The 25349-nt window shown below is 40.8% G+C and overlaps 1 protein-coding gene across 2 annotated transcripts in view; it reads right to left on the reverse strand.

The window, feature by feature from the left end:
* The window catches only part of MTDH (metadherin), a 54567-nt gene that overhangs the window by 14164 nt on the left and 15054 nt on the right, over positions 1-25349 (reverse strand). The window contains exons 3-11 of one of the 2 annotated variants that reach the window (XM_065398242.1): positions 22472-22556; positions 21674-21853; positions 20075-20143; positions 17130-17381; positions 13539-13625; positions 9469-9567; positions 6205-6332; positions 5334-5453; positions 687-806 (exon numbers count right to left, since the gene is read on the reverse strand). In XM_065398242.1, coding sequence (XP_065254314.1) covers positions 687-806; positions 5334-5453; positions 6205-6332; positions 9469-9567; positions 13539-13625; positions 17130-17381; positions 20075-20143; positions 21674-21853; positions 22472-22556 — 1140 coding nt within the window. The remainder of the gene's footprint in view (positions 1-686; positions 807-5333; positions 5454-6204; positions 6333-9468; positions 9568-13538; positions 13626-17129; positions 17382-20074; positions 20144-21673; positions 21854-22471; positions 22557-25349) is intronic. The other variant, XM_065398241.1, reaches the window with a different exon arrangement.

The raw sequence follows: 25349 nt of genomic DNA on the forward strand, positions 1-25349 counted from the left end.
GAGCATTTACAGACTTAGATGACAAACAGTTCTTTTTATACCTGTTACATGCAACTTCCACATGCAATTTTCCTTCAATTTTTCAATTCTTGAGATGGGAGTGCATTTTAAGATTGATTATGTAATAGATACAAGATTAAATTCCCTGAAAGTACAGATTTCAAAAATGAATCTTATTTGTTTCAGTTACTTCCCCACATCAAATCCGCTCAGTTTACTAGTCTAAAGATGTTTTTTTCTATCTACCAACACTGGAATCTGAAGGGCCAACATAGCTCACTGAGAGAGTCAGAATAATAAAGATTTTGTAACTGAAATTTAACAATTGTTAATGTGGATGCCAGAATACAATATAATCCAGGTCTCACTCCCATTCTTATATGAGGTCTGATTTATTACTTTGTAAACCCCCAGTTAATGCAAGCATACTTTATTCAGTTATATTTGCTTACTTGAACAGTAAACACAGGGTAAAGGTCTACTGAGTCAGCAGACGTGTCCTTTAAATTAAGGAGGCAGAAGTGCACCTAATCAACGTTCCAAGCCTATTTCATATTTGAAAGCACATAGCCTGAAGTGATGGTAATGTTAAGGATGCAGACAAGTCAACAAAATGTTTCAATGCAGTTTTTCATCTTGAGTATTTCAAAATAGGAACTAAAACTTTTTTTTTTTTTAATTCATACCTCAGCTGGTTCACTAGTGCTTATGGTCTTCAAAGAAAAAGCTATTTCCTGTTGTGGTTGAGCTTTTGCAGTATCCTCCTGAAATTCCTCTCCAACCTCTCTATCCAGGTCTTCAGCATCCTACAGAAAAAAGAAGGGAATGAGCCAACAGCTGCAGAAGAATTCCATTTATCCTTTTCCTGTTAAGTCTTGGTTCTGCTGTGATACTAACTCAACTAGGTTGCATGAATGACGTTAAGAGAAGTAAACATGTAAAGAAAGTATTAGATTAATACAACTGGACATGCAGTACAGGCCAGGATTATTACAAATAGTTTCTAGAATGTAGCACGAAAATATCTATTGAGGTAAGAAATCAGTGATGTCCTGAAGGCAATAACCTATACAAGTCAATTACTTATCACAAACAAAATAATTAAGTGTTTTAAATTATGAAGCACTTCAAATGTATGTACAAAGTGTGTGTGAATATGTAAAATGTAAGTGTGTGTGAAATTCAAAGTGAAGTTCTACTCTGAAAAGCGATTGTGTAAAAATGTCATTTGGGGTTTGATATTTGTTAATTCCATGCTCAGTTTACAAGTAAAAAGACGTTTCTAACCATGAGCCCTGCAGACTAAACCTGAACTCAGCTTATTTCATACGTCAACACTATTAATGAAGGTTTTGCAGAAAAAGCTAAGCCCTCAGTGATGTATATGCAACTCTACTGTCTTCAAATTAGGTCTAGAGAGAAATCTTTCTATTCTATTTTAGGTGTTTATATAGCCCCAACCATCACGGTATCTGAGCACCTCATAATCTTTGTGTATTTATCCTCACATCACGTCTGTAAATTAAGAAAGTACTTTTATCCCCATTTTACAGATGGGGGAACTGAGGCACAGAGGCCTAGTGACTTGCCCCAGGTCACACAAAGTCTGTGGCAGAGCAGGAAATTGAACCCAAGTGTCCCAAGACCAAAGCTATGCCCTAAACACTGGACCATCCCTTCTCCACACACTCCCTTCTGCTTGCACAGATGGAACCAATCAGACCGTAACAATTCTGTTGGTGAACGAGGAGGAATAGAATTCAGCTCACTCATTTTTAGTTAACAGACGTCAAAGGCAGTTAAAAAAAAAAAAAGACTTACTTTTGGTCACTCAAATCAGCAGATATGACTGACCACACTGGAAGTATATCCACTGAATAAGAAGTTCCCATCTGTACACAATCACTTTTCAGATGAGAAAAATCACAGTCAGCCCTACTTTAGTGTTCTGGATTTAAACTGTAAACTAGTTTGTCCTACTGTAATAGCAGTCTAACCTTACAACAGGCTCTCATATTGACAGTTCTATATGCACCCATCAAGCAAGAGATTTAAACAATTTAGGTTTTTTAATACCGTTTATAAGCTCTGTGGATGGTAGGAAGTTATTCTCACCTTTTGTACATTTAGGCTGATATACTAATCCAAAAAAGGTAGCTTTCTTAAACTGAGAATCAGAACTAAAAGTATTAAACAAGAACTTTATGAAACATATTTGGAGATGCAAAATTAAATGAAATTAGAGATATTAGAGTGTAGCTAGCACTTGATTCCTTGGATAGGAATCAATTTGACAGGATAATTGACAGGTAGGTTACATGTAACTATAGTACCTGGAATTCAGAATATATTGCCTCTGCAGGTCCCTGTTGGAGGAGTTGTTTCTTGCAAGCCACAGGCCATTATACAGAAGACACACAAACCCACAAACACCGAGTGTGGAATTTGAGCATTCCAAGCTGTGGTTTTAGAAGCTCTGCTCCTTTAGAACCCTCATTTCTTCTTTACCGCAAGATAGATACTGCAAATCTACAGTGCCTCTCCCTCTCTCCAAAGGCATTAGTTACAAATCCCAGTTACTGGTTAAATCTCTCTTTATGAAACTGCCTCTGCAGAGTCTCACTGTAAGTGACTGGCAAGTAGTGCCAGTCCCAAGGAGTGTGATCAATTAAAAAACAAAACAAAAACAAAATAAACCCCCCAAACACACACCGAAGGACTGCCTTCCCCCAAAAAACATCCAGTATGACTCCAGATTTGAGACAATAATGATTTGTAAAAAGTCTAAACTGAACTGTGAAAGGCAGTCCTGCATTTGATACACATTTGAGCACAAGCAGCTAAAGTAGTTACTCTCCCAGTAGAATGAGCTCACTCTGTCCGGGAACACTAGTAGACCTAGATAGAGGTGAAACTCTTGTGCTATCTTTGCAAATACTATAAACTACTGAAGTGACCTAAGGAACTCTTACTCCGGCCCAGGTAGTAACTAACATCTTGTTCAGACCTAGCTTGCTGAGATCGAGCATAGCTTCTCCTAGGAACTTATGATTCCTGGAGACTTAGAATTTCATACAAAATCAAGCTAAATCACGATCTTAGGTAAGAGTTTAGATAAAGTCACATCACCACCATATTGTTAGGGTATATGGTATAAGACAGTCTGCCAAAAGAACTTCCAGCTCACTCATATTGTACCTATATTTAAAAAAGGAATAAAAATGATCTGGGAAATGACAGGCCCATTAGTTTGGCCTCAACTGTATCATAGAATCATAGGAAGAGACCTCGAGAGGTCATCCAGTCCAGTCCCCTGCATTCATGTCAGGACTAAGTATTATCTAGACCATCCCTGACAGATGTTTGTAAGGTCTTAGAACAAATTTTGAAAGAGAGAGTAAAGACTGAGATAAATGGTAACTGGGATAAAATACAAAATGGTTTTATAAAAAGTAGATCATGCTAAACCAACCTGATCTCTTTCTTTGAGAAAATAACCAATTTTCTAGACAAAGAAAATGCAGTAGATTTAATCTACCTGGATTTCAGTAAAGCATTTTATACAGTTCCACATGGGAAATTAGTAGTTAAATTGGGATGATGGCAATTAATGAGAACAGAAAAGTGGGTAACAAACTGTCTAGAGGGGAGAGTACCATGGGTCAAGCTGAAAGGTGAATTACCAGGCTGGATGAAGACTACTAGTGGAGTTCCTCAGGGATCGGTCTTGGGACAATCTTATTTAACATTTTCATTAATGACCTTGGCACAAAGAGTGGGAGCGTGCTAATAAAATTTGCAGATGACAAAGTTGGGAAGTACTGCCAATATGAAAGAAGACTGGCATATCATACAGGAAGACCTGGATGACCTTGAAAACTGGAGTAATAGAAATGGAGTAAAATGAAACTTAATAGTGCAAAGTGCAAGCTCATACACTTAGGGATGAACAAAATTTTTTGCTATAAATTGGGGACATATCCGTTGGAAGCAACAGAGGAGAAACAAGACATGGGTGTACCGGTCGACCACAGGATGATTATGAGCCTCCAGTGCAATGCAGCAGTGAAAAAGGCTACTGCAATCTAGGATGCATCAGGAGAGGTATTTCCACTAGAGATAGGGAAGTGTTATTACCTCATCTGGAGTAGTGTGTGCAATTCTGTTGTACCATGTTTCAGAAAGATGAATTCAAAGTGGAACAATTCACTGAAACATTCTGAAATACAATCTATCACTGACGCATTAATACATACTCAAATTTGCTCAATCCAAAGGAAAAAGTTTAGGTTTGAAATCAGACAAATGTTCTAACCATTAGAAGACTGGAGCTCTGAAACAGCCTTACAAGGGAAGTAGTGGGGGCAAAAAGCCTAACTTGTTTCAAGACTTAGCTTTACAGAGGGGACTGCATGATGAGGTGGCCTATAATCACATATGGCCTATCCACAACTGCTCTTAGGAAATGTGTCCTATCTTCAGCCATTGGAGATAAGATGGGGAAGTGCTCTGAGTTACTACAGAGAATTCTTTACCAGGTGTCTGGCTGCTGGGTCTAGCCCACATGCTCAGGGTCTGACTGCCATGTTTAGGATCAGGAAGAAAATTTTCCCGTCAGATTGGCAGAGACCCTGGCGAATTTTTTGCCTTCCTCTGCAGCATGGGTTAGTTACTGGTCTGAACTAGAGTAAATTGTGGATTCTCTGTAATTTGAAGTCTTTAAGTCAAGTTTCAAGGACTTCAGTAACTCAGCCAGAGATTATGGTCTTATTACAGGAATGGGTAAGTAGGATTCCGTGGCATGAAATATACCAGAGGTCAGAGTAGATGATTATGATGGTTCCTTCTGGCCTTAAAGTCTGTGAGTTATTCCCCTATGTAATACAATGGTCAAGCAGTCTCTTCTGAAAGACAGGACACCTGCTGCAGAGGAAAACAATGGTTGCTAGGTGCACCCTTAGTGAAGATCAGAAACTTTATTTTACTGAGGATGATAAATAGTTCAGGATAAGCGAAACTGAACTGGTTTGGGAAGAACACCCAAATTTTCCCTCATGTTTCATGATTTTTCTGTTGATCAACAATTAAATATTTGATGTTGAATTAATCTGATGAACATGATTCAATTTTTTGAATTATGTTCACCAAGAGAGTCAGGCAGCTATTTAGAACTGGCACTAATCAATCAAGTATTCGAAGAATCATGTTAATTCTTGACAAGCAGAAACAGAATATAACTCAAAAGTATTGAAAAAAATCAAGTGCATCTTTTAAAATTAATCAAGGATTTTGCCCCAGAGAGATCAGTAATACATGTTCTTATTTTATTGTACCTGTGCAGGAGAGCTAGCTTCTTCACCTTGCTTCTTTTTCTTCTTCTTCTTCTTCTTGGATTTGCCACTAGTACAGCTCTGGAGAGTTGGCTCTGCTTTTTCTCTCTCATCATCTGAAGCCTGAGTATTAGAAGTACAAGACTGAGTCCAAAGAAAGTATAATTTCTCACTGCTTTTCGCTGACCTTCTAAAGATGGTATGCATGTCAATCCTTTGTACTTAAATTCTTAAAGCTGCAAATGGCCAGATAGATTGAACTGGTAAAATTAAGAGTATTTTGGTAATAGAAAACATTCTTTTCATGCTATTTAGCAAACACTATCAACAGCAACTTGAATGGCAAATGGCCAAGATAATGACATATTTGCTTTGCATAATCAAAATACCAAAGTCATGGTAGGCACTATGAGCTTTCCTCTCAATACTAGTGCAATAGCTCGACATTTTTAGTCTACAGTGAGCACTCTACTTCTATCCCTTCCTTTGTAAATTACTTCAGAGTATAGTGGTAGAGCCAGTGCTATGATAAGCTATATTAAAGATACTTTGAAAAGATGTCATCCACCTGCAATTGTAGGGGAGGGCTGCAGAGCAAAATGCAAGCACTGAGAAAATGTTCATTTCAAGGAATTGCTGCCCCATACCAATCCTAATTTGGGCAATGAGGAGTGAAACATTAAATGTTTTCCTTCTTGACTGTTGTGCTTTTATGTTTATAACAATAACGGCACCACTATACATATTCAATGAAAAGTCAATGTAATGTGGGAATTAAATTGCCTGTTTATTGCTACCATGCACTACTATAATCCAAAGAAGGTAGTAAAGGATAAGGTAGGGAATTTAGTATGCAATAAGTTAGGTTATCTACCTTCTGAACATCAGATAATGGTTCCTCAGGCTGTGGAATAGAAGAAGCCTTTTCTTCATCTACCCAGTTCCCCCACTCTTCTGCTGGTGCATTCCAATCAGAGCTGGGATCAGCGGAAGAAAGACCATCTACGAAGGTTAAAAATAATGACAGTTTCAGGAAAACCTACTTACTCTGCAATACGATTGCCAGTTTTCAGCAAAATGCCAAAAGCACTTCAAAAGTCAATCCTGTAATAAACTCTACATTTTCTTGCTGTTAAGATAGTACAAATACTCATTTTTATTATTTTTAATGTTATAGATTTATTTTTTTATTAATAAGTAGAAGACACTTGACGAGGGCTTGAGGTAGGACCTAATTGCTTTGAGATCCTCCAATGGAATGCATAACAGAAGGACCAATTTAAATATTTAAAATATTGTAATATTTTAAATTTCTAAATTGATTTTTTTCTAGATGGGCAATACTATTATTTCCAATAATAGTACAAAATACTAAAAGTCCACAGATTTAATTTTCTGGAGAATTAATTTTCTTGGCCAAAATTGCGATCAGTATGAATTCTTTATAAACTGCATCCACATTTAAGGACAAATTAAGATCTTGGAAGAAAGATATGTTATTACATAAATTGGTACAAAAAGGATATTAGTTCTCATTTTCAACAGTTAGCCCAGTTCTTCAAACCATGGTATGAGCAGTCAAGGTGACTCTTTGTAAACAGACTGGTATATAAATGCGTTCTGTTGATTTGATTTTAATCTTGAACTTAAAAGTTGATTTACTGAGTTTTTGCATACTGTATTTTTCTTCAAGTTTTGCAGGTCTTTGCTCTATTTTTCCATTAGGTTGTTTATTTCACTGAGGACTGTGCAAATATGTTGCCACTGATGAATGTGACAGATTTAATAAGTCAATTCATACTTCATAGAGTAGAAATACTGATTAGAGCGAATTATGAAGAAAGGTGGAAACACTCTTTTGTACAGAGTGACAACAAGTTGGTTTCAAAGTTAACATCTTATGCCATGTACCATAAATATGAGAGGAGACTAAAGAAATTAAGGTAAAGGGAGAAAAGGAAAAAAAAAAAAACTTGCTTACCAATGATGAATAGTCTGATTTCAGAATATTTATATTTGCATCCCTTTCGTCCATGCATTGACTTTTCCAATCATTTAAAATACTGCCAAAACTGAATTCCCTCCCACCTTGGGGTGAAGTTAGTGTACAAGCTAGTAAGACAGACTGATATGGTCCAATTATAGCCTAACACCTAAAATCCTTAGCAAAATACTGGCTTCTCACTTGAAGGTCCCAAAGTTGTCCATTCTTTTCTATTCAATCTGATACTGGAGCTACCTCAGCATCTGAGTACTTCTTTTATTTGCATCCAACCTGAAACAGGGGATAATGTACACAAATATGTACTACACGTTTCCCACTTCTTCTCTCACATTTGTACTTCAGTTACTTGATATCCATGACATTATTAAACTATGTAATAAACATTCCCAGCGGCTCAACATGCTCAGGAATTTGGATAACTATACCCTTTAGAAGTCAGACAAGTGATTGACCCTAAGATGATTCTAAGAGCTATAAAAAAAGCAAGTTTGTATTATTAAATCGGATGAAAAAAGACTGAGCGCTGGACTAGTTGTGTCAAACTGGTCATACAGAATCTACACTATTTTCATGTATTACTTCCTTGCTGCTCTTAAAGATACTATCTTTCTACAAGCAATTTAGTAATTGTTTAATAAATAATACAGTAGTATAGTTGACAGGATAAAACTTACTAGCCAGTAACACTAGAGCTACTGTTTCCTAGACTAATCAGCCAATGGGTATGCACTAGATTGATATGGAAATAAATATCCATAAATATTAAGCAGTTTAATGTGAAAATATCTTAAACAAGACAGTAAGTGTTCTTTACAAGTATAGTATTAATAGTAGGGACTAAGATTTAAATATTCAGTTATATTAATATTTTATACTCTTCACATTTGGAAAGACTGATCTGTGTTGAGGAACTACAAGATCATATTTCAAATTTACAAGAAAAATTCAAGAGTTAATGATGAAACTGAGCTTTATATACCAGTTCTTAAATGATTTCAGGGGTATTCACTCTGAGGGACATTTATATAGTCAATAATTGTGTGCTTTTACTATTATTAGATGAGCAGCAAAGAGTCCTGTGGCACCTTATAGACCAGGGGTCGGCAACGTTCGGCACGCGGCTCGCCAGGGTAAGCACCCTGGCGGGCCGGGCCAGTTTATTTACCTGCTGACGCGGCAGGTTCGGCCGATCGCGGCCCCCACTGGCCGCGGTTCGCCGTCCCGGGCCAATGGGGGCGGCGAGAAGCGGCGCGGGCGAGCGATGTGCTGGCTGCGGCTTCTCGCCGCCCCCATTGGCCCGGGACGGCGAACCGCGGCCAGTGGGGGCCGCGATCGGCCGAACCTGCCGCGTCAGCAGGTAAATAAACTGGCCCGGCCCGCCAGGGTGCTTACCCTGGCGAGCCGCGTGCCGAACGTTGCCGACCCCTGTTATAGACTAACAGACGTATTGGAGCATGAGCTTTCGTGGATGAATACCCACTGTCCACTACATGCATCCGACGAAGTGGATATTCACCACTCATGCTCCAATACATCTGTTAGTCTATAAGGTGCCATAGGACTCTTTGCTGCTTTTACAGATCCAGACTAACACGGCTACCCCTCTGATATTATTAGATGGTTCACAGAAAACAGGCTAAATTCAAATGTCTTCCAATACTCAGTAAAGCATACAGTGTGCTATGACCAATACATAAACTGAGCTCATGTGCTGGAGTATTAACCCACTCTATTGGATCCCATAGCAGTATCTCCGTAATATTAAGCCAGTACAGTTCACTCGGATTCAATTACTTATTAAGACTATTTCTAGCAAAAACAAGAAGAAACTGGAAGCAGTTTTTTCCCATATCTGAAACAGGTAAATTTCCTTAACCAAGTGTTTTAGCTTAAAAAAATAACTATTTGAGGACTATTTTATATTTACATAATCATTAAAACTATGAATTTCAGCTGTAAGTAAGTTTCCTGATATTTGTGCCTTAAATTGACATTTAATATTACAGAAATTAAAGATCTAAAGCAAAAGCGACAGAATATAAAACCAGAAGCCAGTTAATGTAAAAGTTCAGACTGTGTGGCTGAAAAAAAGCAGAGAAAATTTTAAATCACAAGAATTTTAGAGGAACATACTTAACCCAGACCATTCATCATCAACATGGGGCTGACTGCGGCTTAAATCCCACTGAAAATCAGAAGTACCAGGCTGAGTAACTGGCTCATTGCTGGATCCTGAAAGAGAGCAGAAGGAATACACTTATGAAAACTTTGGAATTTTTGTTAGCTTATAAACTTGGGTCTGTGGTGCTGAGTTCTCTTATTTAAAAATAAAAGGAAGTAACAAGGTAAGGTAAGAAAAAGAGGGAGAATCCAGCAAACAAAAGAAAACTTATCAGAGAATTCTGAGTGAGCAGAAATTCTGCTCTCTCCCCTCCTCCTGTGCATATTTTAAGTCAGAAGGAGCAAAAACAATTATCAGGATTTCAAAACTCATTAGATTCACTATGACATTTCTTGCAATTTGAAGTTCTACATTCAGAAGGACAGACATAAAAGTCTTCTGGAGATCCTCTATAGCAGCAGGCTGGCCTGCTAGTCCAGCAGAAACATACTGGACTATGGTACCAAATTTACTCTCTCTTTTTCAAGCCAAGAGAGGGGAACACTGAAGAGTGCACACAACATTCAGTCACAGTGATAAAGGACACCACAGACTGCCTCCAAAATGAAGCATATTCAGAGGGAAGAGCAGGGACTTAGAGATCCCAGTAAAAGAAAAAAAAAAAATAGAAATACTGAAACAAAAAGACAAAATTAAGGGGTCACAGGCTATGGGGAAAGAGATAAACACTGACTACACAACATTCCACTGAACCTTGTTTATTGTTGATTGTATATTGAGGGCACAACAATCAGATTCTTATGAAAATGGTAAAATTACTTGCCTGTAATTCTGCTTTTCTGAAGATATCTTATAGCAGCGGTTCTCAAACTGGGGTCTGCGGAGGGTACTCCAGGGGATCCGCAAGTCATGTCAAGGGCCGCTGGCTCCGCTGATCAACTCCTCTCCCACCCGCCCAGCGCCTCCTGCACGCTGCTGAACAGCTGTTCCGTGGCGTGCAGCAGGCACTGGGAGAGAGGGGGAGGAGCAGAGATGGGGCACACTTGGGGAAGGGGGCGGAAAGAGGTGGGGAAGAGGGGCGGTGTGGAGTGGGGATGGGACCTGGGGCTGAGCACCCCCAGGGAAAATTAGAAGCCAGCTTGGGGGTCTGAAAATTTTTAAATCAAAATGGGGGTCCTCGGGTTACTAAAGTTTGAGAACTGCTGTCTTATAGGATTCTCACTCCTGGCTCTTAACTCTACTAGTTCTTAAGGTTTAAAGGTTTCACCATTGAGTGCAGTGTAGCAGGACAGAGTAAGAGCAATCATCATCGCTGGCTGTTATATGCAATACCCTGCTGAGTACAAATGCTGCCCTCCAAGTGTTACAGTCAGCTGTCTAGATTGTGCAGGAGGCAAAGCTCCCAGGATAAACCAATACTGGTGGAGCATTGAAAGAATGCTAGCAAAGTTTTCCAGCATCCAGAAGACACAGTAGGTGGCAGTGCCCCGAGAGGTCTGAGAAATCTATTAATCCTTTTATTCATTCCCTTCCTTCATGGTCCACTAGGATAAAAGGATTGCCTGAACTTCTCTCTCTCTCTCTCTCTCTCTCTCAACATGTTCATAACCTTTGCAGCTACATCAAATCTCATGCTTCAGGGCTTCAGCCAGTTGTCTGCAGAGGTTGGGAAGGAATTTTTTCCTGATGCACAACTGGCTCAGTTTATTCTGCTCCGGTTTTTTCCCCACCTTTCTCTAAAGCAGAGATTGGCCACCAGATTGGGGAGATCAGTACTTTGAGGTGGTACAGAGAATCTTGTTCCTCAGATGCCTGACTGATATGTCTTGCTCACACAATCAGGGTCAAACTGATTCATTTCTGACCCAAAATCTGGCAATTTCTCCCCAAGTGAGATTGGCAGGGACCTGGAGTGGGTTTATGGCTTCCTCTACAGCATGGAACATTGATCACCTTCTAATCTCATGTAATTAATTTCCTACCATAGCTGGGACTTTAGGCATTGCTACCACTACCGGGACTTCAGTTTCTCCTATTCTCTGCCTGTGGCACACAACAGTTTAGTCTACTGAGAACTGATATGTTTAGTCCAACTAAACTCATTGGGCTCAATATAGGAGTATTTGTGGCAGATTTAATATCCTGTGATGTCAGACTAGATCTAAAGGTACTTTCTGGCATTAAATTCTATGAAATTAGATACTGGAGCATCTAATTCAGGTGTTGGAGTGCCAAAATACTGGCTGTAAAGAATACGGTGATGAAGCACTGAAGCACACACAACAGTGCCAGATAAGAGACACATCCAGGTGTAGACACACCAAAGGACAGCAGAACCCGGTTTATCTGATTTAATTGAGACCAGGGCTAGATTGGATAATCAAAAATTCAGATAATCCAGAGAATGGGAGTGCGCGAGACTGCAGCACTGTCTAACGGACGTAAGAAAGATTGCCCACTTCTGGACCTGTGCACACTGGTTGTTCAGTTAATACGAAGAGCTGGATAATGGAGGTCAGATAATCAGTGGAACAGTGGAAAAGGAGGTGGAAAAAGTGCCACAGGAAAGGCAGAAACACTAGAAAAAAGAAACAGCTGAGATGCATCACAGAACTTGCACGAGCACTCAATGCAACTGCTTCACAAAAAGTTTAGGTAAATATGCCAAGTTGACTGGAGGAATGGGCAAATAAATATGCAACAAAGGAACTCAGAACTGGAATGAGACAAAAGTGCAGTCTCCAACATGCCGCTTCTCCTTTGCTGACAGTGGTCTTCTAGGAGGTGATGCAGTGTTTAGAAAGCAGTATTTATACTTGGCAGAGGTAGCATACAAGAGTTATTAGGAGGTCTAGCTTGCAATCCTCTCTGCTACTGCACCTTTCTAGAGTAAAAAATACTTTAAGGGTATGTCTACACTACAGGATTAATCCGAATTTATATAATTCGAATTTAGGAAACCGATTTTATAAATTCGAATGTATTCGGCCACACTAGGCACCATTAATTCGGTGGTGTGCGTCCAAGCTACCGTAGTAGCATCGATTTCCAGAGCGTTGCATTGTGGGTAGCCAATAACATCTAATTGCCAATAACATCGAATTGCGGCCACACTAACCTTAATTCGGATTAACAATACCGATTTTGACGCTACTCCTCTCGTCGAGGAGGAGTACAGAAATCGAATTAAAGGGCTCTTTAATTCGAATTAAATGGCTTCGTTGTGTGGACGGGTCAAGCGTTAATTCGAATTAAAGCAGCTAAATCCGAATTAAAGTCGTAGTGTAGACCAGGCCTAAGAGTTAAGGGAGTTATTCCAGTCTCACACTAAGGAGCTAAGACATAGAATTTACAATCCTACATATATGGTATCTTTAGGGAATTATGTTTATGCTCCTTCATCAGAAGGATGAAATTTACATCTGCAGCAATGCCCAAGTGTTCTTAAACACAGATTGCTTCTGATGAACGAGGAGCAGAACAGGAAGGATCTGGAAAAGACACTGAGGTGACAATCTCATATTTAGTCTAGCTTTTGGGTTTTTCTTTATCATTTTGGAGAATGAGGTATTTATTCTAATTGCATAACACTTAAATGTATAATACATAAAAACCAATTCCATGATTAAAGATGTGGCAAATTCTTTTTCTACAACTTAGGCTTAGACTATACTAGCAATTTATGTCAGTATAACTATGTTGCTCAGGGATGACGAAAATCCACACCCCCTGAGCAACACAGTAATACTGACCTAACTCCCTATGTAGACAGTGCTATGTTGATGGGAGGGTTTCTCCTGTTGACGTAGTTACTGCCTCTTGGGGCGGTGGATTACCTATGCCGATGAGAGAAGCCCTCCAATTGGCATACATAGTGTCTTCACTGAAGCACTATAGCAGCACAACTGCATCCGTACTGCTGCAGCCTTTTAAGTGTAGACAATGCCTCTGTCTTGCGAACCACAAACTATAACCATTTCTGCAAAACGATTATTGAAGGAAACAAAAAACAAACAAACAAACAAAAAGGGTGTCTAATTTAAGTACAGTTGTAGAAAAAGCTGTGCAAAGCTTAACATACCAGAAATTGCAGGATTTAGTCCTAAGGAAGTGAAAGAGGCACAATTTGGTTCAGAGGCCTTGATCCTTCCATCTACATTCCAGGCAGCTGAAAAAAAATAAAGAGCTTGATAACTTCACACTTTATTTTGCCATATTGAAGGCATCTAAAAATCAGTTGTCGTCTAAAGCTGTAGGAATATGGTCAAAAAAATCAGAAGAAATTCCAACCGCAAGACAGTCTCATCCTAGTAAAATATTACCTGTGGCTTTAAGTTGTCTTCTTATAGTACTCAGTAAGCAAGAGTAAAAGTGGGTGAGGCAATATTTTTTAATTGGATCAACTTCTGTTGGTGAAAGAGACAAGCTTTCAAGCTACACAGTGCTCTTCTTCAGGCCTGGGAAAGGTACTCAGGGCAGGTCTATGCTTAAAACGCTGCAGTGGCTCAGCTTCTCCCATCAGCTTAGTTAATCCACCTCCGCGAGACACCAGCAACATAGTTATACACCTCTACCCCGATATAACGCTGTCCTCGGGAGCCAAAAAAATCTTACCGCGTTATAGGTGAAACCGCGTTATATCGAACTTGCTTTGATCTGCCGGAGTGCGCAGCGCCCCGCCTCCCACGGAGCACTGCTTTACTGCGTTATATCCGAATTCGTGTTGTATCGGGGTAGAGGTGTACTGATTTAAGTTTAGACATGGCTTCAGTGTCACAGGTAAATACAAGGTGGAAAAGAATGTTTAGCACGATAACATTCTAAGGCAGTGGTTCTTAACCAGGAGTCCAGGGTCCCTTAGGGAACTGCAAACAGGTTTCAGGGGGGTCCGCCAAGGATGGCAGGCATGAATTGCTAGAGCCCAGGACAGAAAGCCAAAGCCCTGCCACACAGGACTGCAGCCCAGGGTCCCAAGCATCGCCACCCGGGTCTGAAGCTGAAGCCTGAGCAACTTAGCTTCGCTGTGCTCCCTGTGGCATGGGGCCCCGGGTAATTGCCAGGCTGCTATCCCTTAATGCCGGCCCTGGCTTTTATATGCAGAAAAAGAGTTGTTGTGGCACAGCTGGGCTGTGGAGTTTTTATAGCATGTTGGGGGGAGCCTCAGAAAGAAAATGGTTGAGAACCTCTGTTGTAAGGGAAAATTCAAGGTGAAATGGCCCGTTAACACCGCTGCAATCATAGAACAAAAGGGAGGAGGGTTAGGGGTTACAGATTGTTGTAGTTATCCAGTGTCTTTATTGAGACCATGTTTTTAATGTCTAGAAAAGTTATGAACTTAAGCTCCCTGGTTCATCTTTTGAAGGGCAGATATACACTTAAAATGCTGCATTAGCGCAGCTGTGTTGACGGGAGAAGCTCTACCATCGACATAGTGCTCTCTACACAGGTAGTTGGGTCAGTATAACTCTGTCACCGATCCACCCCCAAGCAGCACAGTTATACCAATACAAGTCTGTAGTATACACCTGGCCAAAGTTGTTGTGCAGGTTTCCTTTGAGGACAAGGACTGAGAGGTCAGATATGGAGCGATCATTTTGTGAAAAGTGTTAGTATACAGCAGGGGGAGGCAACCTATGGCACACGTGCCAAAGACGGCACGTGAGCTGATTTTCAGTGGCACTCACACTGCCCGGGTCCTGGCCACCGGTCCGGGGGACTCTGCATTTTAATTTAATTTTAAATGAAGCTTCTTAAACATTTTAAAAACCTTATTTACTTTACATACAACAATAGTTTAGTTATATATTATAGACTTATAGAGACATTCTAAACGTTAAAATGTATTACTGGCACGTGAAACCTTAAATTAGAGTGAATAAATGAAGACTCAGCACACGACTTCTGAAAGGTTGCCGACCCCTGGTCTACAGTAACAAGGTGTTTGTGTCTTATTTTTCTGTACGAGTTCATTTGAGAGCTTAGTGATTGTCTGGTTTCACCCACATAGTTGATACTGGGGCATTTAATGCACTGGATGAGGTACACAGCATGTGATAGGCATGTGTAGGACCCATAGATCTTGAAAGATGTTGTGTTGGGAGGTGTTAATCATCATGGCAGTTGAAGTATGTCTGCAGGTTTTGCATCTGTTATGGCAGAGTCTGGTGCTGCTTTGAGTTGGCAGGTTCTCGTCTGTGGGGATTCTGATTATGGTAAGGCTGCGGGGGTTGTTTGAACACCAGAAAGGGGGTCTTAGGAAAGATCTCTCTTTCACAGAGGTGGGCAAACTACAGCCTGGGGGCCACATCCGGCCCGCGGGACTGTCCTGCCCGGCCCCTGAGCTCCCGGCTGGGGAGGCTAACCCCCAGCCCCTCCCCCGCTGTCCTCCCTCCCCCGCAGCCTCAGCGCAATGTGATGCAACACCAGCACTCTAGGCGGCGTGGCTGGCTCTGGCCGGGCTGCGAGTGCCTGCCGCTCTGAGCGGCATGCTAAGGGGGCAGGGAGCGGGGTTGGATAAGGGTAGGGGGTTCCGGGGGGCAGGGGCGGTTGGAAAGGCATGGGATTCCGGGGGGGGGGGGGCGGGAGCTGTCAGGAGGCGGGGGTGTGGATAGGGGTCAGGACAGTCAGGGGACAGGCAGCGGGGGGGTTGGATGGGTTGGGGGTTCTGAGGGGGGCAGTCAGGGGGCGGGAAGTGGGAGGGGCAGATAGGGGGCAGGGGCCAGGCTGTTTGGGGAGGCACAGCCTTCCCTACCCGGCCCGCCATACAGTTCCGCAACACTAATGTGGCCCTCGGGCCAAAATGTTTGCCCACCCCTGCTCTTTCAGGATGTGGTCCTCATCGAGCATGGGTTGTAACTGTTTAACTATACCCTATATAGGTTCCAGTGTAGGGTGGTAGGTGACAATTAGAGGCATGGGGTGTTTCTGTATTGAAGCATTATCTCACAGTCAATGCTGAGACCCTAAACTTGCATCTCACTCCGTCAGCTTGCAATATCCAGCCAATTTTGAGAGGCTTGCTCCCCCGTGCCTTCCAAATTCACACTTTTCTAAAAAATAAAAAATGCTTTTGCCATAGAGTTGCTCATTGGTGCTGAATTGCCTGCAGTTGTTTATTTTTTAGAAAAAAAGTCTTCAATATTTACCTCAAATATAAGCCTCAAAAAATCCCAGTAAAGACAAATGTTTAACAAACATTAGTAAACAAATGTTTACATAAATAAAATTGGAATTTCTTTGTGATCAAGTTGAAAATGCCTTGGATTCGAAATTCATTAGCCACCACTTAAAAAAAATATGAATTACTAAAAACAAAAAATATATCCACAAGGCTCTCAACCAACCATTTCTACATTTTTACACTACAGATTTTTAGTAGTGCTTTGGGGGAGGGCAAGCAATTTTCTACATGACTGTAGGGAAAAAACATTTCCCCATAATTAACCTGGCAAATTTAATGTGTTATAAATATAAAATATAGCAGTTCAAAGCAGCCGAACTGGATTGTTTTCCTAAACACCAGGACTCAATCAATTTATCAATATTAACCAAGGAAATAACTTTATACTAAACAGCAACAAGATTACAAAATGACAATTATGTTTTTAAGAATCCCAACATTGTTTTACCTTTACTAAAAGGTGCAAGAATGCTTGCATGAAGCAATACTTACCAATGCTAGGGAACAAAGTACGCTCTCCCCAGGACCTGCTCACAAGGGATACACTCCAATCTTTTCCATTTCCACTAGCATCTCCAGTGTCCTGACCCCAAGCAGATGTCTCAGTTTTCCTCTTCCCTGCTGTAGTTGATGGAACAGATGTCCATTTCTCCTCACCTGCACTGATCTCTGAGGAGATTTTTACAGACTTCTCATTCCAATTTCCTCCATTTACAGTAGGATTTTCATTCAACCCTGAAGAAACTTAAAAAATAAAAACACGTTAAAAAAAGTTACTGGATGAAGAGTTAAAATATTACTTGATTATAAAGAAATCAAGTTCATTATTGAATTTTGGTCAGCAGCAACTAAATATTAGATACCAGAATAATATGCAGTTGCAAGACAGTTTTAACACAAACTATGAATTGTTACAATAATTCTTAGCCTCTAAAATAGGTGAACTTGTTAAGGCTGAAATGTCTAAAGTCAGATCTACAGTACCCCTCATGTTTCAAATGTTAACACTTCTATCATCTGTGTCCCTCACCTCTGCCTGTAGCCTCCATTCCTGTGAAGATACTGAAATGTTTTAACACTCTGCCTTCCTCCTGCAATATTAGAGAACAGGATTCTATTTTTTTGCCCTTCTTTCCCTCCCCCTCTTCATGCCTAGAGGGCCTCCAGTATATCCTTTTTTGCTCCATATCCTTCTTTTGCTTCACTTTCTTCCTAGTGGGGGTGGCTAAAAACTGCTCTCTCCAAAGTCAGTCAATACCATTCTTTCAGTCAGCTTTTGAGGGACAAGAGACAGCAGTGCATAGTGCTCCTTACAGGCCCAGGTGTAGAACTCTGATCCCAATATGGCAGTGTGTTGTGATATTTACATATTGCCATAAGCAAACATGGCACTTTACAACAAAGTATGCTAAACAAATGAGAATCCTGGGTATTAAGAGTTTAGATTCTAGCAAGGTTAGTTGCAAATCTATGAACTGGCCCAATTCTGGAGTACTTGAATACTCTTGCATGCTCATAAGAATAAAGCCAGTAAAGCAGAAACATCCTAACCTGTATGTACACAACTGAAAAGGAACTATATTCTGGATGAACTGCTGACAGCAGAAAAAGGAACTTTTTAAACAATGCTGCAACACTGTTTGGGATCAAGAGAACACTGAAAAAGGAATGCGAGAGGAGGGAGTACTGATATCATGTCCCTCCTGGCTCCTGCAGTGGTTCCTAATAGAAGAGAGCCAAAATGGGACATCAAGGCGGCTTCTCTACATGAGGCATGGAAGAGGGGCAGCTACTCTGTTTCTCTTGGTCCTCTGGTTCTGATGACTAGTGTCCCTTCACTCTCATAGCTGGGAGAAATAGGAAGCAACATCAGAAGGCTATGCCTCACTTCTGTGCTCTTCTCTCCCTTAAAGGGCTGCTACTTCCTGCCCACTGTTACTTCTCCCTCATGCATTAAAAAGGGGACCTCTAGCTCTGTAAAGAGCTCTCTCTCTGACAAAAAGACAACATGTCATCTCCTTTGCCCCTTCCACCAGAGAAGCAGCAATTGAGACAGCTGTGAGAAGCCCCTTCTGGCAATTCAGAGCTAGGATGGGATAGAGGAAGGTTTCCATTTTATTCAGGAAGTAACCCTAGTGAAAAAATCCCATATGAATAGTCAGGAGCTTTCCAAATTGAAAAGGGCACATAAGTATTGGTCTTATCAAATCTGAAAACGTAGAGACAAATATTCCATGTTCTGCCCCTTAAATTTTGTTTTCTTCCCTGTCTAGTACAGCATAAAAATATCCACAGCTTTTTGGAATATCCTAGCCCTGAAGATGACCACAGTCACTACTGCAACAGGCTGTCCTTCTGGAAAGCTATGAGTGCCAAGAAGGTGGACAGTAATGCATATATTTTATTCAGGTTCTTGTACTAATCTCCTTATCACACATATATCTTCTTCTCTAGCAGTGCTGCACAGCAACAGCAGTTTGCTTGTGAAGCAAAGCTCTGAAGGATTGACAGCAACAGAACTGCTTTCTGCTGGATGTCATTTCTTATAATTCAACATAATGTTGATCTGCCAAACTACATGAACTATATTTGGTCACAGCTACATCCACCAGCTAGCTTCACATTCTCCTGTAAATGTAGTCAGTTAGTAGATAATGTTTTCACCCCCATCAGACTTAAATAGTTACCATCTGCATTTGACAAGGGCCAGAGTTAAACAGTTTCCCAAATGTTCCTGGATCAGCTTCTCTTATGAGAAAGACTAACTATAAGCCTCAACACTCAAAACATAAGTTTTTATAATTTGAGCCCAATTTTCAGAGAGTTGGGCTAAAATTATAGTCATTCCATGTACCAACAGGTATTTGCATGTGCAAAATCTACATATGCCCACTACTGTGGTATTTAGGTGTCAAATGACCTATTTGTGCTCAAACTGCATATCAGATTCCTTAGACTCAGGACCTGTGTGTTTAACTCAAAGCAAATATGTTGAGGCTTATATTTTATTTATTTATTTACTTCAGGCAACTTGTTAACTCATTAACTTGAGAAAGTGAACACTGTTAAGGCTAGTCTGGACAGTCCCCAAATGTTGTTCCAAGACACGAATGTTTGGCGTTTACTCAGTAGTAATTTTTATACCAGGTATAAATAGCATAGAAATTCTAGGTACAGTACGGCAGTATTATTAGAGTAACTAGGGCGTAAAGAGTCTACATAGCCTATGTACTGTTATTGAGAAATAACTGTACAATGACTGTGCAAGTCAGACACCCACAACTAAAGAGCAAGCAATTGCATAACTGAGAAAAAAGTTCTAAATCATGAACTGCACAGCATCCTGCACTCTGACCCAGGTGGAGTTCTAGTTCTGTATAGGAAACTATTACTCAGATTAACAAGTTAGCATGCACACTAGTCATAAATCCTTTTACCTTGCTGAATTGTTGAATCTCCCTTTGCAGATTTAGAGCTGCTAACTTGAACATTCAGAATTGTATCACCTGATTAAAGAGAAAGTCTTTACAAACCATTGTACATCTATAGTAAGTATTCATTACCAAAGGCCAAATTATATTTCAGAGGATCAGCTCTTTAACAATCATTAACAGGCAAAAAATATTTACATCCTAAACTAAAGGAAAAATTTGCAAATACAGCAAATTTTTAGAAGCTATATTAAAACGAAAAATATGGGCATTTAATCTCAAAGGCTATTTGATTTATATACAGTTTAGATATCTCAGAATTTAAATCAAGGAACCCTAATCAGCTTTTAATTCAGTTTAAGAAAGAGTTAATTTGAAAGGAGCCCAGCTATTTTTCCAGTGCTCATTAGCAGCATGCCCAGACCAGGTGGAAGAGGTCATTTCATTGCAAACACCTCCGCTAGCCTCTTCCAGACATTATTACAAAAGGAAACCACTGTTTCTACCTCTTACCTAACCCAGGCAGTGCTGCAGATGCAGCTCCTTTCAAATTAACCTGGTGCAAGGTGACATCTGAGAACTGATGGTGCACTACACACTGCCATGGTCCCTGCTCAGATAGATTACAGTAGTCATTAATGTCCATAAAGATCACAATACAGTTACAGTCAACACATTTCTTGAAGTTGCTGGGTTGCCTTACTTCCTACATGCCCCCAGTGACAAAGGGAAAACTGACATAGCACTCAAGGGCAAGGACAGTGCATTCAGTCAGGACGGAAACAAGCTCTGATCAAAGAAGAAACCAGGATCTGAGGCATCAACGATGCAAGGAGTCGAAGTTAGAAGGGGAATGTAATGTAGTAAAGCACCAGAGAGGAGCTAGGCTCAAGCTTTCTGCTGCTATGTCAGAACACTTGATGCATTGTTCTTTGTTTAATTAGGCACTCAGGTGCATCAACAGGTATCAGACTGTCTAGAGGAAATCTGGTATCTAGTAGGCCAACAAAACGGTGTCTTTCCGGTCTTCTTGTGGGGCTGGGGAAACTGATGAAGCTGTGGTACCATCAGTTATGCAAACAATGCCCAGACAAAGTAGAACTGGTATGGTGGTGGAAAGGGAAAAAAAAGTAGTTTGTGTTTCGGTTTAATAGGAAACAAACTGACCACAAAGGGAAGGGAAGGGTGAGAAAAGGCTTGCTAAAAAAACCCATTGGGATCTGCCCAAAAAAAATCAGGAATGATCTGTGAAACAAGGAAAATCTTCCCCAACACAGTCAGAAAAGAACACGGATGGTGGTGGGAAGGGGCCAGACTAGGTACCTGATTGAGGGATGCTTCTATAGGTTCCAAGAGACACAAGGCTTTACAGTTCTCACCCGCTCCAGCTGAAAACATGGAGCCAATAATTGGAATCTTAGTGGGACAGGTATCTTCTGTTAAATGCTGTTCTTTTAGCTTTTCCTCCATCCTTAATTCCACACAAAGTATTACAACTTCCAATTCCAATATTCTTTACATGGATATATCCCCCTCCTATTATAATGCATTTTTAAGTGAACACTGCTTATATTTCAAGTATTCTTTCTTTCTACAACATCATACCTTTATTTTTTCTGGGACCAACTGGAAAAGATGGTGTAGGTATTAGTTGTTCAGTGGCTACTGTAACTGCATTTTCCATCCCAGGGAGATTTGGTTCTATTGGACCAGCATCAGTCAGTACCTTGTCACGCTTACGCTGCTGCCTTTTCTCACGGTTACTGATTTTAGTTTCCCAAGCTCCTAAAATATCCCCATAAATAAAAATGGCATTACATGAGTAATACAATGGTAAAAGAATAACCCAACTAAAATTTAACTAGGAACCAAGTTTAATTTTGTAAGAGTTAGCAATAAGATAGACTGAAACCAATAGGTAAAGGTGAGAACAAGGGTAGGTAACTGAACTTTACATGTAAGAGTTTAAATGGCATGCTTGAAAAGTATGTCCTTTTTCTGGATGCGAGAATAATAGTATTTTGTTTTTACAACCACTCAAACCATATGAGCCACAACATTTCAGGTAGAATAAGATGTAGGATGATTGCCTTTGATGAACAATTTTAGTATTTTTCAACCCTTATAATCCAACATTCACAGATCAAATTGCCAACATCCCAGTTCTGAAGCTACCATCTTAACTTTTCTGTTCCAGAAATCCTGGATTTTCAGATATTCAGCATGCAAACAGTCTTAATCTAAGAACATTTCACCAGGTAGTAACCACTACATGACCACATATCCGATTTAAGATTATGACATCAGCTAGTTAATTTTGTTATATGTTTAAACAAGTTAATCTTAGATAGCATGTAGGCTAAAAAGTCTCACGCATTGCCTTATCAATGCTGTTCTTAGTACCTTCATCTGCTTCTTTTCCATCGAGACGTGACAGGTCCTGAACTGTTTTAGCATCTCCCTTTGATTTCTTCTTATTCTTTTTTGACTAAAATTAAAAAAGCAATAATTCAGTTTTATGTTATTAAAGAGACTAAACGTTTCTATTACAGGTATTAAGAAAATATTGTTATAAAAAGTTGTAAGAATTAAAAGATATTTACAGATTAGAAATGGAAGACATACTTTGCAATATTAACCTATTGATTAGTGCCAAAGTAGTGGTGTTTAGGAAACATTTCTTCAGTATGAAAAGTGGGGGGGGGGGAAGGGGGGGGAGGAAAGGGAATGGTTTTTTTGCTCTATTTTTTTTAAATATTTAAATAGAGCAAACCCTCCCCCCCCCCCCCAAAAAAAAAACAAAAAACAAAAAAACCATTGCTGACAAAATCTGCCAAAGACTGGAGGATCAGCAAGTGATGACAGGCCAGTCATACAGAGCAATCTGGATTGTTTGATAGTAGGCTGGACCCATTAAAATAAAATGCATTTTAATACAGTCAAATGCAAAGTTTTACATCTAGGAACAAGGACTGCAGGCCATACCTACAAAATGGGGGACAGTATCCTGGAACACAATGATTTAGGGGTCATAGTGCATAAGCAATGCATAATGGGCTCCCAGTGCAACACTGACGAAAAGGTCTAACACATTCCTCAGATAAACACACGGGGGAATAGTAAGTAGAAGTAGAAAAGTGATTTTACTTCTGTATATGGCATTAGTGAGACATACTGGAATACAGTGTGCAGGTCTGCTGTCCACGTTTTTAAAAAGACGTTGAAAAATTGGACAATGCAGAATGATTCAAGGGCTGGAGAAAATGCTTTACAGTTAGAGACTTAAAGAGCACAATCTGTTTAGTTTGTCAAAAGAAGACGGAGGTCATTTGATTACGTCTAAGTACCTTCATTGGGAAAAAATGCCAAATACTAAAGGGCTCTGTAATCACATAGAGAAATGCATAACATGAACCAACTGCTGGAAGCTGAAGCCAGACAAATTCATATTATAAAGCAGACACAAATTTTTAAACACTTACTCCTGGGGTCATTCTGCAGCAAAAAAATAAAAATTCTGCGCACAATATTTTAAAATTCTGCAAATTTTATTTTTCAAAATAACACTATATAATCACACCAGTTTCAATTATTTTGGTAATTTATTTCAAAATACCTGTCAGCAAGTATGTCTGTAACAATACAGATACGCACAAAAATTCCCCAGGAGTAGAGTTAAAGAAACCTCTATGACAATTCCTGTTTCTCTGCCTCCTCCCCTCCCCGAGCCCAGCCGGGGGCCAGAGACCCACAACTCCTCCCCCACAGAGCCCAGCCACAATGCTCCCCCAGCCAATACGCCCAAACCCCCTCCCCATAGAGTCCAGCCACAGGCCCCCCCCTTGCCCAGATACACACATCCCCTTCCCCACAGAGCCCAGGGATCCAGAGGGAGAAAGTCTGATGTTTGGTCTCAGGCTTACATGGAGTTTCCTGCACACTGTCTCCTTCCCTCAGGACATGATGGGAACTGCAGCTGCCAGGAATGCTCTAGCTCCCTCCCTCTCCCCCCAGCAGTGTCTTCTATGTGCAAGCTGGGTTCTGCGGGGTCCAGCGGCCCCTATTGGTGACCAACAGCATTGCATCCCATTTCTGTGGGGGAAAGGAAATTCTGCGCACATATTAATTTCTGCAAAATTCTGCATTGTGCAGTGGCTCAGAATTCCCCCAGGAGTAAACCCTGTACAAACAACATTCTTCATCTTTTGGGGTCTTCAAATTGAGACTTTCTGGAACATGCGTTAGCTAAATAAACTATTTGGCTCAACACAGGTAAACTGGATGAAATTTTATGGCCTGTGATATACAGAAGTCAAATTACATCACGAATGGTCCCTTCTGGCCTCAAACTATATAAATCTATGCAAAGAAGTACCTTGAGTTAACTGATGCATTCCACCAGGGAAGCCCTAAACTTTCACTGTTATCAGAGCAAAGACATAATGGGTCCAGAAAGTAAATTGTATATAGGCTTGGCAGAATTAGATGTTTATTTTTTGCAATTTCAACAATATTGATTTTTTAATTTTTAATAATTTTTATTTTTATAGTTGTGGAAAATTAAGGAGAGTAGTATTGGGGTTAGGGCAGCACTGACAGTGGGGTACAGAGGGCTCTCAGCACAGCCGAGAGGCCCAAGACACCCGAGTGTGAGGTGCAGGGGAGGCTGCAGTCCTGGCTGGAAGAGCAGACCCCTAGTCAGGCCTGCAAGGAGGGATCACCTCACTGCTGTATAGTTCCTGCCTGGGGATGGCTCTCTCGCTTCTGGCTGAGAAGTGAGTGAGCAGGGCCGTGATAGCAGAGCTGCAGAGGGCTCCCTCCATTGCCATAGGGCTGGTGACACTTGATCCCTGCAGGAACAAGGTGCAGGGGAGGCTGCTGGTCCCGGTGGGCCAGAAAAGAGACTCCATGGTTGGGGACTCTTCTTCCTCTTTGCAGTTCTGGCCAGAGGTCTTTGCTCTGCCCTGCCAGGACTACAACTGCCCCCACACCCTGGGCCTATAGGGACCAGCTGTCACTGGCCCTGTGGACATGCAAGGAGCCCTCTGCAGCCCTTCTGTCATGGCCTCTCCCTCACTCCCATGACAGTGGGGCTGTAGAGGGCTCTCTGCACTGTCACAGGGCCAGTGACACCCAATCTCTGCAGAGGTCAGGCGCAAGAAAAGCTACAGTCCTGGTGGAACAGAGAAGGGACGCTTGGCAGTCCCAGCTGGTGAGAGCAGGGATGTGACAGTAGACATGCAGAAGGTTCTCTATGCTGCTGCAGTACCAGAGACACCCA

This window comes from Emys orbicularis, chromosome 2, assembly GCF_028017835.1.
Source record: "Emys orbicularis isolate rEmyOrb1 chromosome 2, rEmyOrb1.hap1, whole genome shotgun sequence".
NCBI classification, from domain to species: domain Eukaryota; kingdom Metazoa; phylum Chordata; order Testudines; family Emydidae; genus Emys; species Emys orbicularis.